Here is a 14,488-nt window from a genome sequence, read left to right as displayed (position 1 = left end):
CAGGGACCACTTTGACCAGGTCCCACTTTGACCAGGGAACACGTTGACCAGGCCCCACTTTGACCAGGGAACACTTTGAGCAGGAACCACTCTCCAACGTTAGTACCCAGAGAGGCAGAGCTAGTCAGCTCTGCAGAAAGGAGTGGAAATAAAATAAATTAAGAAAAATAAATAAAAAGTAAGGAGGTTTGTGGACCGGATTTTTGCTCTTGCGGCCCATTGGGTAGTGAATATTTGTTTATTTTCAGTCCTTGTTAAGATGTTCTACTCACTCTCTGAGTGTAGATAATGATCTTATATTAAATCATCATCATTTTTTCTTGTTTCAAATAGTCTTTAAATAAAGGCCAGTCTGTTGTTTTTTTCTGGGTTCCCTTGGTAGTTCTTAAGTTGATGTGTTAAATTGTCCATACTTGTAATGTCTGTAATTTTCACTAACCATTCCTCTGTTGTTGGGATCTCTTTGGTCTTCCATTTTCTCACATAGGTTATTCTTGCTGCTGAGGCAAAATAGTTAAATGAAATATTTTGATTCTTGTCTAATTTCATATGTGTCATTCCCAAGAGGAAGTATTCTGATTTCATTTGAAATTTTATATTCAATATTTTCTGTATCATTTTGTGTATATTTCTCTGGTAATTAATCGCAATTCCACCACGTGGTAGAACGTACCCACATGCTTTTCACATTTCCAACATTTTTCCTGAATGTTTTTATAACAGTTTGCTAACTTTTGGGGTGTAATATACCACTGGTACATCATCCTGTACTAGTTTTCTTTCAAGTCATATGAATATGTATATTTTAATTTTTTTTATTCCAGATTCTTCCCCATTTTTCTAATTTTAGATTATGCCCAATGCAATATTATCACGAGCAATAAAAGTGCACCAGTTCACTCTTCTCATAAAAATACTAGCATTTATTGGATGCAAGAAAAAAACTCCAACACACACATTGGATTAACATGTTGTGCATTGTATTGTCGAAGGCTTTCATGGCCAGAATCACTGGATTGTTGTAGGTTTTTTCGGGCTCTATGGCCATGTTGTGCATGTTTAATGTATGCACAGAATTGTATTGCATTTTCTCCAATTTGAAGACTCTTCTACATACATATCTTTATATCCCAGAGATCCTGGAATTTTGAATGAGCAAAAGTTTTTGAAAAGCATCTTACTAAAGACAATACTTCAATTGACTTTTTAAAAGTTTCTTAACATTTCTAGTTCTGCCATTGGAAAAAAGTGGAAAATCTGTGAAAAATAAAGGGAAAAAAACCTTCCCAATTCTCAGCTTTCAATTTCTTTCCGTTTCTTTTTTTTCTCTCCCTCACACACGCTCTGCAAAGGCTGTTCCAGCACTTTCTTGAGAAATAAGCTTATTAAACCTTAACATTTTATAACTTACTAGCCGTCCCCTGCCACGTGTTGCTGTGGCCCACTCTGGTGGTCATGGGGGTTCTGTGTGGGAGGTTTGGCCCAATTCTATCATTGGTGGGGTTCAGAATGCTCAGTGATTGTAGGTGAACTACAAATCCCAGCAACTACAACTCCCAAATGTCAAGATTCTATTTTCCCCAAACTCCACCCACCAGTGTTCACATTTGGGCATATTGAGTATTTACATTTGGGCATGTAAAGTTTGGTTTTGGTCCAGATCCATCATTGTTTGAGTCCACAGTGCTCTCTGGATGTAGGTGAATTTCAACTCCAAAACCAAAGGACACTGCCCACCAAACCCTTCCAGTATTTTCTTCTGGTCTTCAGAGAACTGTGCACCAAGTTTGATTCAATTCCATCATTGATGGAGTTCAGAATGCTCTTTGATTGTAGGTGAACTATAAATCCCAGCAATTACAAATCCCAAATGACAAAATCATAATTTTTTGAGTGATGGTGACTCCTTGTGTTGTGAGATGTTTTGTTGCCAAATTTGGTGTGATTTCATTCATTGGTTCTTTTGTTGTTAAGGTAATCATTATGCACAGAGCATTTATATATTTATAGATTTACATGCAAATGCATATTTTAAAATTGTATCAGAAGCAAATTGTAGTCTCTTCTGGTGTGAGAGAATTGGCTGTCTGCAAGGATGTAGCCTGGGGGACGCCTGGATGTTTTTACCATCCTGTGGGAGGCTTCTCTCATGTCTCCTCATGAGAAGCTGGGGCTGACAGATGGGAGCTCACCCTGCTCCCTGGTTTCGAAATGCCAACCTTCAGGTCAGCAGTTCAGCCGGTACAAGGGTTTCACCCATTGCACCACTGCGGCTCTTATGCTAATGCATGTGTGTGTATTGTTTCATTGAGATAACCATGTTCAAGTATTGCATTATATCTGATGATTCTATGTAAATTCAGGGACAGAGCTCACTTTGAGAGCCAAATTAATTATATCACATCTTAAATACATTTTAGGCAACAAGCTTTGGTTATGTTTGCACTGGGCTTTTGGGTACTTTCGGTGGGAAGATAATTCCCAGAAGAAATTTGTGACCTTTAATAACAACACATTAAAGATAAGCCAATATTAGCAAGAGATAAAACGCTATGTGGAACACCAGAACACTCACCCAGTGGAAAATCTTATTAGACACCTGTTGTTGTCTTCCTAGATTGTGATATTTCCCAAGATATTTCCCTTTAAACTTTCAAAGGTTATGGTTAGACCTCTGAAATGAAACTTGTTTGTGTTTCTTAGGATGTTGAATTCTCCACTTGTGGCCATTCCTGTTCTTGTAAATGGATGGAAGCATATACACAGATAGGATTGAGATATCATTTACACTTCCTATAAAAATAAGATTAAGAGATAAGCACTTGGTGCTGCTGGGAGCTGTCCATGTTTCATAGGAAGGTCTGCCTCATAATCGGAGATAGACTCCTTGGCTAAGATAGTTTTCCCCCTTGATCCTATATTCTTTAGAGCAATGGTTCTCAACCTGTGTGTCCCCAGATGTTTTGGCCTTCAACTTCAGAAATCCTAACAGCTGGTAAACTGGCTGGTATTTCTGGGAGTTGTAGGCCAAAACATCTGGGGACCCACAGGTTGAGAGCCACTGGTATAGTAGTTTGCCTTCTGTTGTGGATTTGAATGGTGATCCCACTAGTTTTCTATGTAGTCTCAAACTGAATGCTGCTGCTTCTTCAAGAGCAATGTCATACCACAGAGACTCCAGTCTTACTGTGAAGCATGGATGGAAGCATATATGTTATGTTTTAAGTACCATATGTAATGATGGCATTATATAAATCGATGATGATAACAGTATATTCTTTAAAGAACTTCCTTGGTTGTACTAGAATAAGACGGAGTCTCTGATGGCAAAATGGGTTAAACCCTTGTGCCGGCAGGACTGCTGACGGAAAGATCAGCAGTTCAAATCTGGGGAGGAGGGTGAGCTCCTGTCACCACTAGCTTTTCACGTGGGGACATGAGAGAAGCCTCCCACAGGATGTTAAAATATCTAGGCGTCCCTTGGGCAGTGTCCTTGCAATTGACTAATTCTCTTACACTGGAAGCGACTTGCAGTTTCTCAAGTTGCTCCTGACATGGAAAAAAAAAACAACAAACTAGAATAAGACAGTAATATTCTTTACTGTCAAAATGACCTAAAGTCAAAATGCAGTGGGTATTTTTCCTAAAGTAAATGACAGTTTTCTTTGGTTAGTCTGAGGCATGCCTCTTCTTTCCCTTGGCTGGTTTTGTCTTGTGTTTGGTGTTGTCTACAGTATGCTCTTTTGTCATACTATGGTCCAGCATGATGAGGCTTCCTTGATGTACCTACTAGAGCTAACATATCATGTTGATCTGTTGCCTCTTCTGATAGTCCGTACTGTATGCAATCTTTGTCTAAAAGATCTTGCTCATGTTGATTATGACCCATATACACACTTGCAAGAATATTGGGTAAGGGTGCAGACCGTACCACCTATGATTGCAGGCATTTTTAATGATCCTGTAAACACATAGAACCACAGAGTTGGAAGAGACCTCATGGGCCATCCAGTCCAGCCCCCTGCCAAGAAGCAGGAAAATAGCATTTAAATCACCCCTGACAGATGGCCATCCAATCTCTCCTTAAAAGCCTCCAAAGAAGGAGACAGCTCTTTTCAGAGACAGCTCTTTTCAGGTAGAGGATTGATAAAGCTGAAAGTAAACAGAATGAGCTATAATAATAATAATAATAATAATAATAATAATAATAATACTTTATTTATACCCCGCCACCATCTCCCCAAGGGACTCAGAGCGGCTTACATGAGGCCAAGCCTGACAACACATCAATAAAACAGAAAAGCAATAAACAAAAAACAATACAATTAATATAAATCACATATAAACAATAACACACAAGAATTTAAAAACCTATGGCCGGGCCAAATGTAATAGTTTAAAATTTAAAAAATAAACGCTGGGCATGAACAGAGGTAGGATGTATCTGGTAGGAGGGTTTTAAAAGAAATGAAGGGAGAGCAATCCAATGAGGAGTTAAAGTGCTTCTGAGGACATTTTGCTGGGAATTATTTCCTTATTCAGGGAAGGCACACTGGAACAGCCACGTTTTCAGGCTCTTCCTAAAGACTGCCAATGTGGGGGCTTGCCTGATATCCTTAGGAAGTGAGTTCCAGAGTCGGGGGGCCCTCTCCCTCGTCCCCACCAATCGCGCCTGCAAAGGGGGTGGGAGCGAGAGCAGGGCCTCTCCAGATGATCGAAGGGATTGTGTGGGTTCGTACACAGAAATGCGGTCATGCAATTCAACAAGATAACTAGCTAGAACTGTTTGCCCTGAAACCCTTAGTTATCTTGTTGAACTTGTGGAGAGTCTCTCTGGGGAGGAAAACATGCAAAATGATACACGCTCTTGTCACCTGTAAGCTACCAAGATGTGTACATTGAGAAGGTTGTTGTCGACTGATGGTGTCCCTATAAATAAGACATCTCCAAGACACTCTTGTCTTCCAACAGCCCTGCTCAGCGTTTGCAGACCTAGAGATTTAGCCCATGTGTTTTTTGCAGAGCAGACACAGCCTTGGAGGGCAAAGGTTTTGCTAAACCTTCGATTTCTTGTGGAGCCCCGGAGCCATCCTTCTTCCTCCCCACTTCCCCGCCTCTCCAGCCCTTCTGTCTGCCTCTCTGTCCTACAGCTGCCGAGCCAGACGGGATTCCCTAAAAGGCACTCTTGCTGACCAGCCTTCATGATTTTCAACACACAGTTTGGAATGTTTACCCAACATTATTCCCAAAGTTTCCCCGGCAACGGCAGGAAATATTTACTGTCCTTTTGCCGAGCGAGCCTCCTTCACCGGAGACAAAAGGCTCTTGGCCAGGTGCCTCGTGTTCCGGGCGCCCGCATCCGCCCGCATAGCTGAACTCGGAGAGACGGAGGGAGCGCCAAGGCCTTTCAAGTGGTCTGCGGCCTCCCTCTCCCTTTTGTTCTTGTCTGGCCAGAGGCAAGGAACTGTTCCCTGACCACCAGGTTCTGAACTTGCCTTGCTTTGATCATGGGTGAATGGTGGGTTTCTTTTGTTGTTACTGTTGTTGTTTGGTCTGGCAAGGCAGTGCGGCTGATTGGTTAAATCTGCTTGTTTAGCCCCGGAGGGATCTTTTGAATGGTAAATAGGCATGATGGGATTTTTTTAAAAAAAGATTTCAAGTCCTCTGCCATTTTGCCAAATATACCCCGGAAATGGAAACTAGGCCTGCCTGTTCTGTTTCAAAATTCAGAGGTTGCCACCCCATGGTTGTTATCCTGAGAGATACAATCCTGTCTACATGATCAAGGGAATTCTGGGTTATTATTGATCTGAACAACTGGTAAACTGGCTGAGATTTCCGTTAGTTGTAGGCCAAAACACCTGGGGACCCACAGGTTGAGAACCACAGGTTGAGAACCCATGCCTCCTGCTCCTGTTGGAAATTCACCAGCATGGAATGACATGTACTGATGAACAAGTGGTTCCTTCTTGTCTGTAACAAAAAGTTATTCATTAAAGGAAGAATATCTAGCTTACTTCTCATTTCTTCCCTGAGTACACACACACACATATTTGGGGTTTTGAATAGCTAAATTGAATGCTTGGTGGTTTTCAGCTTGTGGGTCCTCTGTTGTTTTGGCCTTCAACTCCTAGAAATCTGAACAGCTGGTAAACTCGCTGGGACTTCTGGGAGTTGTAGGCTAAAACACCTGGGGACCCACAGGTTGAGAACCGCAGGTTGAGAACCGCTTTCTTCTGCTCCTGTTGGAAATTCACCAGCATGGAATGACATGTACTGATGCACATGTGGTTCCTTCTTGTCTGTAACGAAAAGTTATTCATTTAAAGGAAGAATATCTAGCTTACTTCTCATTTCTTCCCTGTGTACACACACACACACACACACATATACACACTTGGGGTTTAGAATAGCTAAATTGAATGCTTGGTGGTTCTCAGCCTGTGGTAAACTGGCTTGGACTTCTGAGAGTTGTAGGCCGAAACACCTGGGGATCCACAGGTTGAGAACCACTGGTATAGGGATTTCCAGTTGGGATTTCCAGACCTACCCATATTCCTTGTTTGCTTCTGACTCAAGTCATGCTGTGTGAGCATGTAAATTTGAAACAAGAAGTAGAGCTAAATAGTTGTTTCAGGATGTGTGTATATGTGCCTTCAAGTCACCTGTCAGCATATGGTGACAGGTGACTTGAATTTCACAAGGTTTTCTTAGGCAAGATAATATTCAGAGTTGGCTTGCCATTGCCTTCCTCTGAAATATAGTCTACAGCACACAGTAGGTGAAATCAGCCTTCTAAATAGGTGTGAATAAATTAATCCCCTATGGAAAAGATTACTAACATGTTGAGGGCGAGCAGAGGAGAGTGGAAAAGCAGTGCCCCATCCTTCAACAGCTTTGTGTCTAGATTTACGTTGGAGAGGAGGGCTTTCTTTTTTCTGCAGCCTCCTTGGTTTCTGTGGGATGGCACAGAGGAAGAGTGGAGTGGCCCATGCCTCCTGCTCCTGTTGGAAATTCACCAGCATGGAATGGCATGTACTGACGCACAAGTGGTTTCAACAGTTATTCATTAAAGGAAGAACATGTAGCTTACTTCTCATTTTTTCACACACACATACACACACCCTCTTGGGGTTTGGAATGAAGTAGTTTAGAATAGCTAAATTGAATGCTCAGTGGTTCTCAACCTATGGGTCCCCAGATGTTTTGGCCTTCAACTCCCAGAAATCCTAACAGCTGGTAAACTGGCTGGGATTTCTGGGAGTTGTAGGCCAAAACACCTGGGGACGCACAGGTTGAGAACCACTGCTCTAGATTAAGTATGCAGTAGTATAAATTTGCACATTCAGTGAACAAGGCAGCTTGCTCAAAGAGCTATGCTCATTGTATGAACACCAAATGTGGTTCTTTACTTTATTAATGCCTTGGATACTAATAGTAAAAGCCCAGGGACGTTAATTCTTAAGGTCTCCAGAGAGCTCTGCAGACACTGAGTTTTTAGTCTGTGGGTCACAAACAACAGAGCAGTGGAAACCCAAAGCAGCAGAAGCTTGATGATGATGATGATATTTTATTCATAGTCCACCACCATCTCCCAGAGGGACTCAGGGCGACTCACAAAACACTCAAAGTGTGACATGCAAAATACAACAAGTGCAAAATAAAGCCCATGAGTAGACAATAAACAATCAACACAACATCATACATTCACAGTACCCCCTAGTAAAAACAATAAAACACAGCAATTGTTGTAGATAAAACAACAGCTTAGAGAATATCGGAATATGTTCTCCATAAGCCCTCCCCCCTATTTGGTATTGTGTTATTGAGATAGGCTTGGGTGAACTACATAGAGCAGATCAGAGGATGTTTCTGACATTTGTATTTGGTTTTGGGGGGCTCTCAGTATTTTATTTTTGTAGTTTTTTACAACCACAGCACTCCTGAAAGATGCCCACACAACCTTTTTAAAGGCCCCCACAGAAGGAACAACCACTAACCTCTAAAGTAGTCTAACCTGGTATGGAAGAGTTCTTATATTAAAGAAATTCTTCCAAAAGTATAGGTGGGAACTCTTGTAATTTTAATCCATTGGCTGATGTTCTAATTTCTAGAGTTGCTTCATCTCCTATATGATATCCCTGCAGATATCATATAGGATGGCCATCACGTCACCTCTTGGTTGTTTTCCAAGCTAAATATATCCAGCTCCCTTTTTGTTCCTCATAAACATTGGTTTCCATTCCATTGATCACCTTTCTCTGGACATGCTTCAGTGTGTTGATATCCTCCTTGAACTGGATCATTCGAAAATTTCACATAATAGCTGGTCTCTGTGTTTTCTCCCAATTTTATTTTTTTTCTCATCACTGAGGTGCTTTTTTGTAAATTTGCAGATGATGGCAAGATCTTTCACGGGAGTGGAGTGGGAGACCCCTTCGGTCCACGCTGCTACAAGGGAGACATCATGGGTTGTGGGATCATGTTTCCCCGCGACTATATCCTTGACAGCGAAGGTGAGTATTTGGTATTCTGTAAATTGTAATATGAAGTAGAGGTCATAGTATGTGTGAATGAATGTGGAAACCCAGCTTAACAAATTTCTTCAGAACTATAATAATAATAATAATAATAATAATAATAATAATAAAAAATTTTATTTGTACCCCGCCACCATCTCCCCCAATGGGGACTCGGGGCAGCTTACATGAGGCCAAGCCCAAACAACAAATTACAATAAGATAAAATGCAAATTACAATTGCAGTAAAGTACAAAACATATAAATGCAATAAACAATATACACAAAACATTAAAAAAGCAGTAAACCAAACATAATGACAGTGAGCGGGCCGCATGTACATAAAATGATGTTAAAAACTCAGGGTGAGATAAAGGAGCAAAATTATTTGTAAGGGAGAACTTGTAGAGACAGGGTGATAGACAGATCTTCGTACGGGGGGGGGGGGTGTACTCCTAGGTCAAGAACATTGAGGGGAGCAACAGCTTAAGATTATGTGACTACTCTCCAAAAGCACAATGGCAGAGCCAGGTCTTGAGATTCTTTTTAAAGGTTTCTAAGGTAGGGGCTCTCCGGGCAATGAGTTCCAGAGTCGGGGGGCCACAGAGGAGAAGGCTCTCTCCCTTGTACCCACAAGGTGAGCCTGAGAAACTGGCAAGGACTAGAATTGCCACCCAGCAACTTTTGGGTTAGACTAGTCTTCTGAAAAGAGTTTCCACTAGGAATGCAGTACAGTGGTTGAAAGGGCTGTATTTTATTTGACAGAAGGTAGCAACTGCTCCCCTGGTAGCACAGCAGCTTAAACCGCTGAGCTGCCGAATTTGCTAGCTGAAAGGTTGGCAGTTTAGATCCGGGGAGCGGGGTGAGCTCCCGCTGCTAGACCCAGCTTCTGCCAACCTAGCAGTGCGAAAACATGCAAATGTGAGTAGATCAATAGGTACCACCTTGGCGGGACGGTAACGGTGCTCCATGCAGTCATACTGGCCATATGACTTAGGAGGTGTCTACGGACACCTTTGGATCTTCGGCTTAGAAATGGAGATGAGCACCACTCCCAGAACTGGACACAACTAGACTTTGTGTCAAGGGGAAACCTTTATCTTTAGCAGCTGTCATCCTACCTTGCTTAGGCCCAATTTGTCACCCAATAGTAAAATTGGTAGCCAACCAGGACTGTAGAAACAGCTTTACCAACTAGTAACTCTGTATATGACACCAATGGAATTCTGCTTTTGAGATCCTACAGGAATGTTAACATGGAAGATGGAAAACAATAAGTCAGTGTGATTTCCCATTCCTTCCTTTCCAATCTTCAGTTGCAAAAATAATTGGCAAATTTCAATCAGGTACCCAGAGGCTCATACAGTGTTTTAAACAGCAGAATTTTGTACCATATTTAAGCCTTTTGCCTTCTGCCATGCTCTTCCCTCAACTGTAGAAAATGGGTGATAACATGTTCGCAAATAAGTGTACATAATGCACTGGCTAACTGAAAGGACCATTTGTGGTTTAAAACAGATGCATATTTAAAACCAACGCCTGTATAGGTTCCTGGAGAAAACTTTTGGTCAGCACTTTTACAAAGCTGTATTGACCTTATACGACAGCATTGAGATACTATATTTTCATAAGCTCAGTCCAAGTTGTTGCGAGTCTTAGAGTCATTTCTGATTTATGGCAGACTTATTTGCAGTGGTTTCCTGGCAAGATTGTTCAGAAAGAGTTTTCCTTTGCATTCTTCTGAAGCAGAAGCCTGGGAAGTGGCAACCATTGGTCTGCTTAAGATTACCATGGCAGATTGAGGTTTCACATTCTGGTCTTTAAAGTCATAGTTTAGTGCTGGCTCTCATCTGGGTAGTGACCATTGGTTTCTAAACTTCATTGGCCTTGGTTATAATCTAGACTTGTTCTGAGGTTCTTTTTCAGTGTGGGTGTGTGGGTGTGAGGTTGGAATATATTTCAATCCAGGAGTTCATGTGGGTTTGCGGGTATCCTACAGGTGACAGTGACGACAGCTGTGATACAGTGGCCATTAAGGCCAAACCCCGGGGTGTGATGAATGTCTTGTACCTGCACCAGGAAGCTGAGGAGGACGAAGATGAAGAAGAAGATGGGGAAGACATGGAGCAGGAACACGAAGGCAAGAAAGTAGTGGTAAGTAGCACTTAGATTGCTGACAATGATAGTAGCCTTCTGTAAGGTACCGTCAACAGCTAAGCTGTCACTGGCCAGAAATCCTTTCCAGTTTTTGAGAAACCCTTTTTGTGGTGGTGATGCTGGGGTTGTCAGCCTTGGTTTAAATAAGACCCCCGCCCCCAAATGCGGTGGAGGGAAAAAGGCAGCCATAGAGGATAGCTAGTGGTCAGGGCAGTCCCTCCTAAACAGGGCAGGGGTTATATTTGGACTTAAACCAAGGACTTAACTGCCTACCCTTGTTGAAGCTGCTCTGATTGGGAGTGGCTCAGATGCTTGTGTCCCCAGCTGTTTCATGTCTTTAGTAAAATGCCGTCAAGGGACAGGCTGCTGTCTTCCCTATAGCAGCAACCGGACACTTCAGGGTTGTTGTTTTCTTTTTCTTTTTTTGTGCTTCTCAGTATGTGACAGACAGGAGGGGAGTCATACCCTCACTGCTCTCTGATTTGTCTCTTGTTTTGTCTTGGTGCAGACTGGATGAAGCTTTTTCTTTAGTCTAGGTTGCTTCCTAGTGGCTACTGTAAGCAATGCATCTGAGTCCATAGGATGGGAAAGCTGCTTCCCTGCTCCAGTTAACGGTCTCAGAAGGATCTCTGTATCCCAGAACTGGTTCTGTGCCAAAGGCTGCATTCCTCTTAGAGGTTCAAGGACTATTCATCTCTTTTGTTAATGTTGACTTTATAGTTCAGTGGTTCTCAACCTGTGGGTCCCCAGGAGTTTTGGCCTCCAAGTCCCAGAATCCTAGCCAGTTTACCAGCTGTTAGGATTTCTGGGAGTTAAAGACCAAAACATCTGGGGAACCACTGGTCTAGAGGGTTTGTGGCTGCACACATTTGCTACAAAGGAATACAATTTTCTGGACATCTAGGAAAGTATGGTGGCTGAGATTGGACTTTGGAAATGGTTGTGTCCTGGTTGTCTGGAACCATGATGAGAATTCAGCAGTGGTCTCTAATTGACCAGTGCCATTTATTGTATTTATATTTATTTATTAAAATTATTTCTGAATACATTTTCTTTAATTCAACTGTAGTTAGGTTTATATATGGTAATATGTTTTGTGGTACATCTCTGCCCGACAGTATGAAATATCCTTACAAAATCGGACCCAACTACTCAGTCCAAGTGCACAAAAGCTAACCTCTGCTGTTTTTCTTTTGTGTTTTTCTACCTCTCCTTCCCCGCAGGTGTTCTTCACACGCAACGGGAAAATAATTGGAAAGAAGGAAGCTGTGGTGCCCGCAGGAGGTTTCTATCCCACAATTGGGATGCTGAGCAGTGGGGAGAAGGTCAAGGTGGATCTGCACCCGCTCAGTGGCTGAGAGACAAGGGCCAGGAGCCCATTGCTTTCCTTCTGCAATTCCATGGGACTGCCAGTTGTGCCCCGGGCTCTTCTTCATTGCACTTCCAGCCTCCACTTCAGGGGCAATGTTGTCATTGTTTTTGTCTGTGGGGCCATCTAAGATATCTGTCTACTTAATACCAACTGAGTCAGCTATTCTTGTCTCTTTCGTATTCCATCCCAGCTGTTGCTGTGGGATAAGAAATCTTCAGGCGACCTTTGTTTTCTAAGCAGGTCTGGAATTTTGCTATGAGACAGAGGTCCAGTCTCCTTCCCATTGCAACTGTCCATCAGCCAGTCTCAAATAGCAGTGTGGTTCTGGGCTGGCAAGTTTGGTTGTCACTTTTCAGGCTTTGCAGTAAAGGCTGGCATCCAGTGCTGGAAGTTCTCAAGGCCATCTTCTGTGAAAGGCTGCCTCATCACATTACAGTGTGGCTACGGACTTTGTTTCTTCACTTTGTGTGATGTGTAGGTTACTTGTAACCTCTCTGAAACTGCAAGCTAGCCTTGTGGGATCTTAAGTCTAAAACATGCTGCTCTCGTGATTCCCTTACAGTGCAGCAAATTCCTTTTGGGGCCGGCCCTACCATTTTGCAGAGTGAGGCAACCTCTGGAACTGCCCAGCTGTTTTCCTCTGTTGGAGAGTGTTACACGCATTACACAACCTGTTCTGGATTCCCTGGCCTGCTGCTCTCGGCTGTCAAGGAATACACACAGTCCTTTTTGCTAGCTTTCAGGTGACAGTCACTGGAGTAGGAAAGTGAGGGGATATATTTTATTTTCCAAATGTCTTGGGCTGGTCTTTGCAACTTCTTCCTTAAGTGCACAAAGTTAAATCAAGCTGTGGGCTCCTAACAAAAGGCCAAGGAACTCCTGACTTTTTCCTCAAATGACTGGATCCATCTGAAGATGATGTCAGATAATATCTTTGGTCCAGGGAAAATAATTCTTTGTAAGACTTCACCTTTCCTTGATGAGCTCTCTGCCTGACAGCATACAAGCTTTTGCCTTGGGAGGAAAAGGAAGTGGCATTGGTCACCTTCAGGCAGAAAGACCTCTGCCTCCTCCCTTTATGGAGCCATTAAGGATGTTTTTAATATCATGAGTTATTATACAGGGCCACGCTGGCTGTTGAAAAGTTGTTCTTAGCCTGGGTGGCATGCTTTTGCATTCACATTGTAGATGGGGATCGAAAGATGGCATAGGACAGATGAGATTATATGTCCTGCAGTTTGATTGTAAAACGTTTACTCATTACCTTTCCTTCTTTCCATCCCTTGAGTTAAAGGCAGGCCTTTATGCCCATAGCCCTGCCCTTGTATGCATTCCCTTCCAATGTCTCTTACCCTTGTGCTTACATTGCTGTAACAAATTTTTTTTGCTCTGACTTTGAAGTTCACAGGGGTTCCTTGGGAGGATGAAGAAACCTGTCATTTGTGTATATGTGGGTAATTCGTGACAGGAGATGCCAAAGAGCAGTAACTTTGTTGAAATCTGGGACAATGGGCGAATGAAAGACAAGTCACTACAGGACACTCTTATTTCTTGGCCCTGTGTCGTCATGGGCAGTCTTGCTGCTAAAACTAGAATATTCTGGGAACCTGAGTTGTGTGGTCCTAAAAAGTATTGCATTGGCTCCTTTTGTGGATGTAGTTCCTTGGCCTTGTGGAAATTGCTGTTTTATAAGTGGGTTGGACTGGAGCAACACACTCTTCTGGTTCTCTTTCTTGATTGTATGTTGACGTTCTACTATCGATCTCTCCTGGTTCTTGGAAGAGTAAAAGACTTGCTTCTAGTCTTCCAGTCCAAACCTGTTGCTGTGTTGCACGCTGTCCTGGTAGTTACTTCCTCTCCTCCCATTTCTGAAATAGTGTGATGCTGCAGAAGAAAAGAAGTGGGGTGATCTGGGCAGGGAGCAAATGTGCGGAAGAATGTAGCAGACTTGTTAAGAATGCTATGCAAAATCCTCTGGCTGCAACAATCCTTGGAAGGAGCCAAATCCCTGCTCCCTCTGCTCATTGTGTCTGATCGGAACCTGATTCTCTCCAGCCCTTTCTCTCTGTGCCTCTGGCTCCTTTGCATCTCTATAGACAGAATCTTCATACAGTCAATAAAACTTGGGATTTCCATAATTATCCAACACCCAAAAAGGCTTCTGTTGTTTTTAATACGCCTCTGCCCCCTTAATAACATGGAGCACGTATCTGGACCCTCTTTCCCTTACTCTATTATGCTATGTAACAACATTTGAAAAATATTCTGTTTCTGGTTTGAAAATGTTACTTCCTGTTTAATTGTGTGGTACTTAGTTTGCAAGTAGTTGTTATACTCCAGAAATTTCATTTTTGTGGCTGAGGGTAGTACTATTATATTGTTTCCCCGAAAATAAGACACTGTCTTACATTTAATTTTCCTCAAGAACACACACTATGGC

The 14,488-nt window shown here is 42.5% G+C and overlaps 1 protein-coding gene across 2 annotated transcripts in view; it reads left to right on the top strand.

Annotated features, from left to right (window-relative positions):
- SPRYD3 (SPRY domain containing 3) overlaps nucleotides 1-14,204 on the top strand; it is a 51,718-nt gene extending 37,514 nt beyond the window's left edge. For both annotated transcript variants that reach the window (XM_060763020.2, XM_060763021.2), the window contains exons 10-12: nucleotides 8,397-8,516; nucleotides 10,519-10,673; nucleotides 11,900-14,204. In XM_060763020.2, coding sequence (XP_060619003.1) covers nucleotides 8,397-8,516; nucleotides 10,519-10,673; nucleotides 11,900-12,034 — 410 coding nt within the window. In that variant the 3' untranslated portion in view covers nucleotides 12,035-14,204. The remainder of the gene's footprint in view (nucleotides 1-8,396; nucleotides 8,517-10,518; nucleotides 10,674-11,899) is intronic.
- Nucleotides 14,205-14,488: the final 284 nt, after the last annotated feature.

This window comes from Anolis sagrei, chromosome 2, assembly GCF_037176765.1.
Source record: "Anolis sagrei isolate rAnoSag1 chromosome 2, rAnoSag1.mat, whole genome shotgun sequence".
Taxonomy (NCBI): Eukaryota; Metazoa; Chordata; class Lepidosauria; order Squamata; family Dactyloidae; genus Anolis; species Anolis sagrei.
Note: the sequence above shows the minus strand (reverse complement) of the source record. Positions and strands in the feature narration are given on the sequence as shown.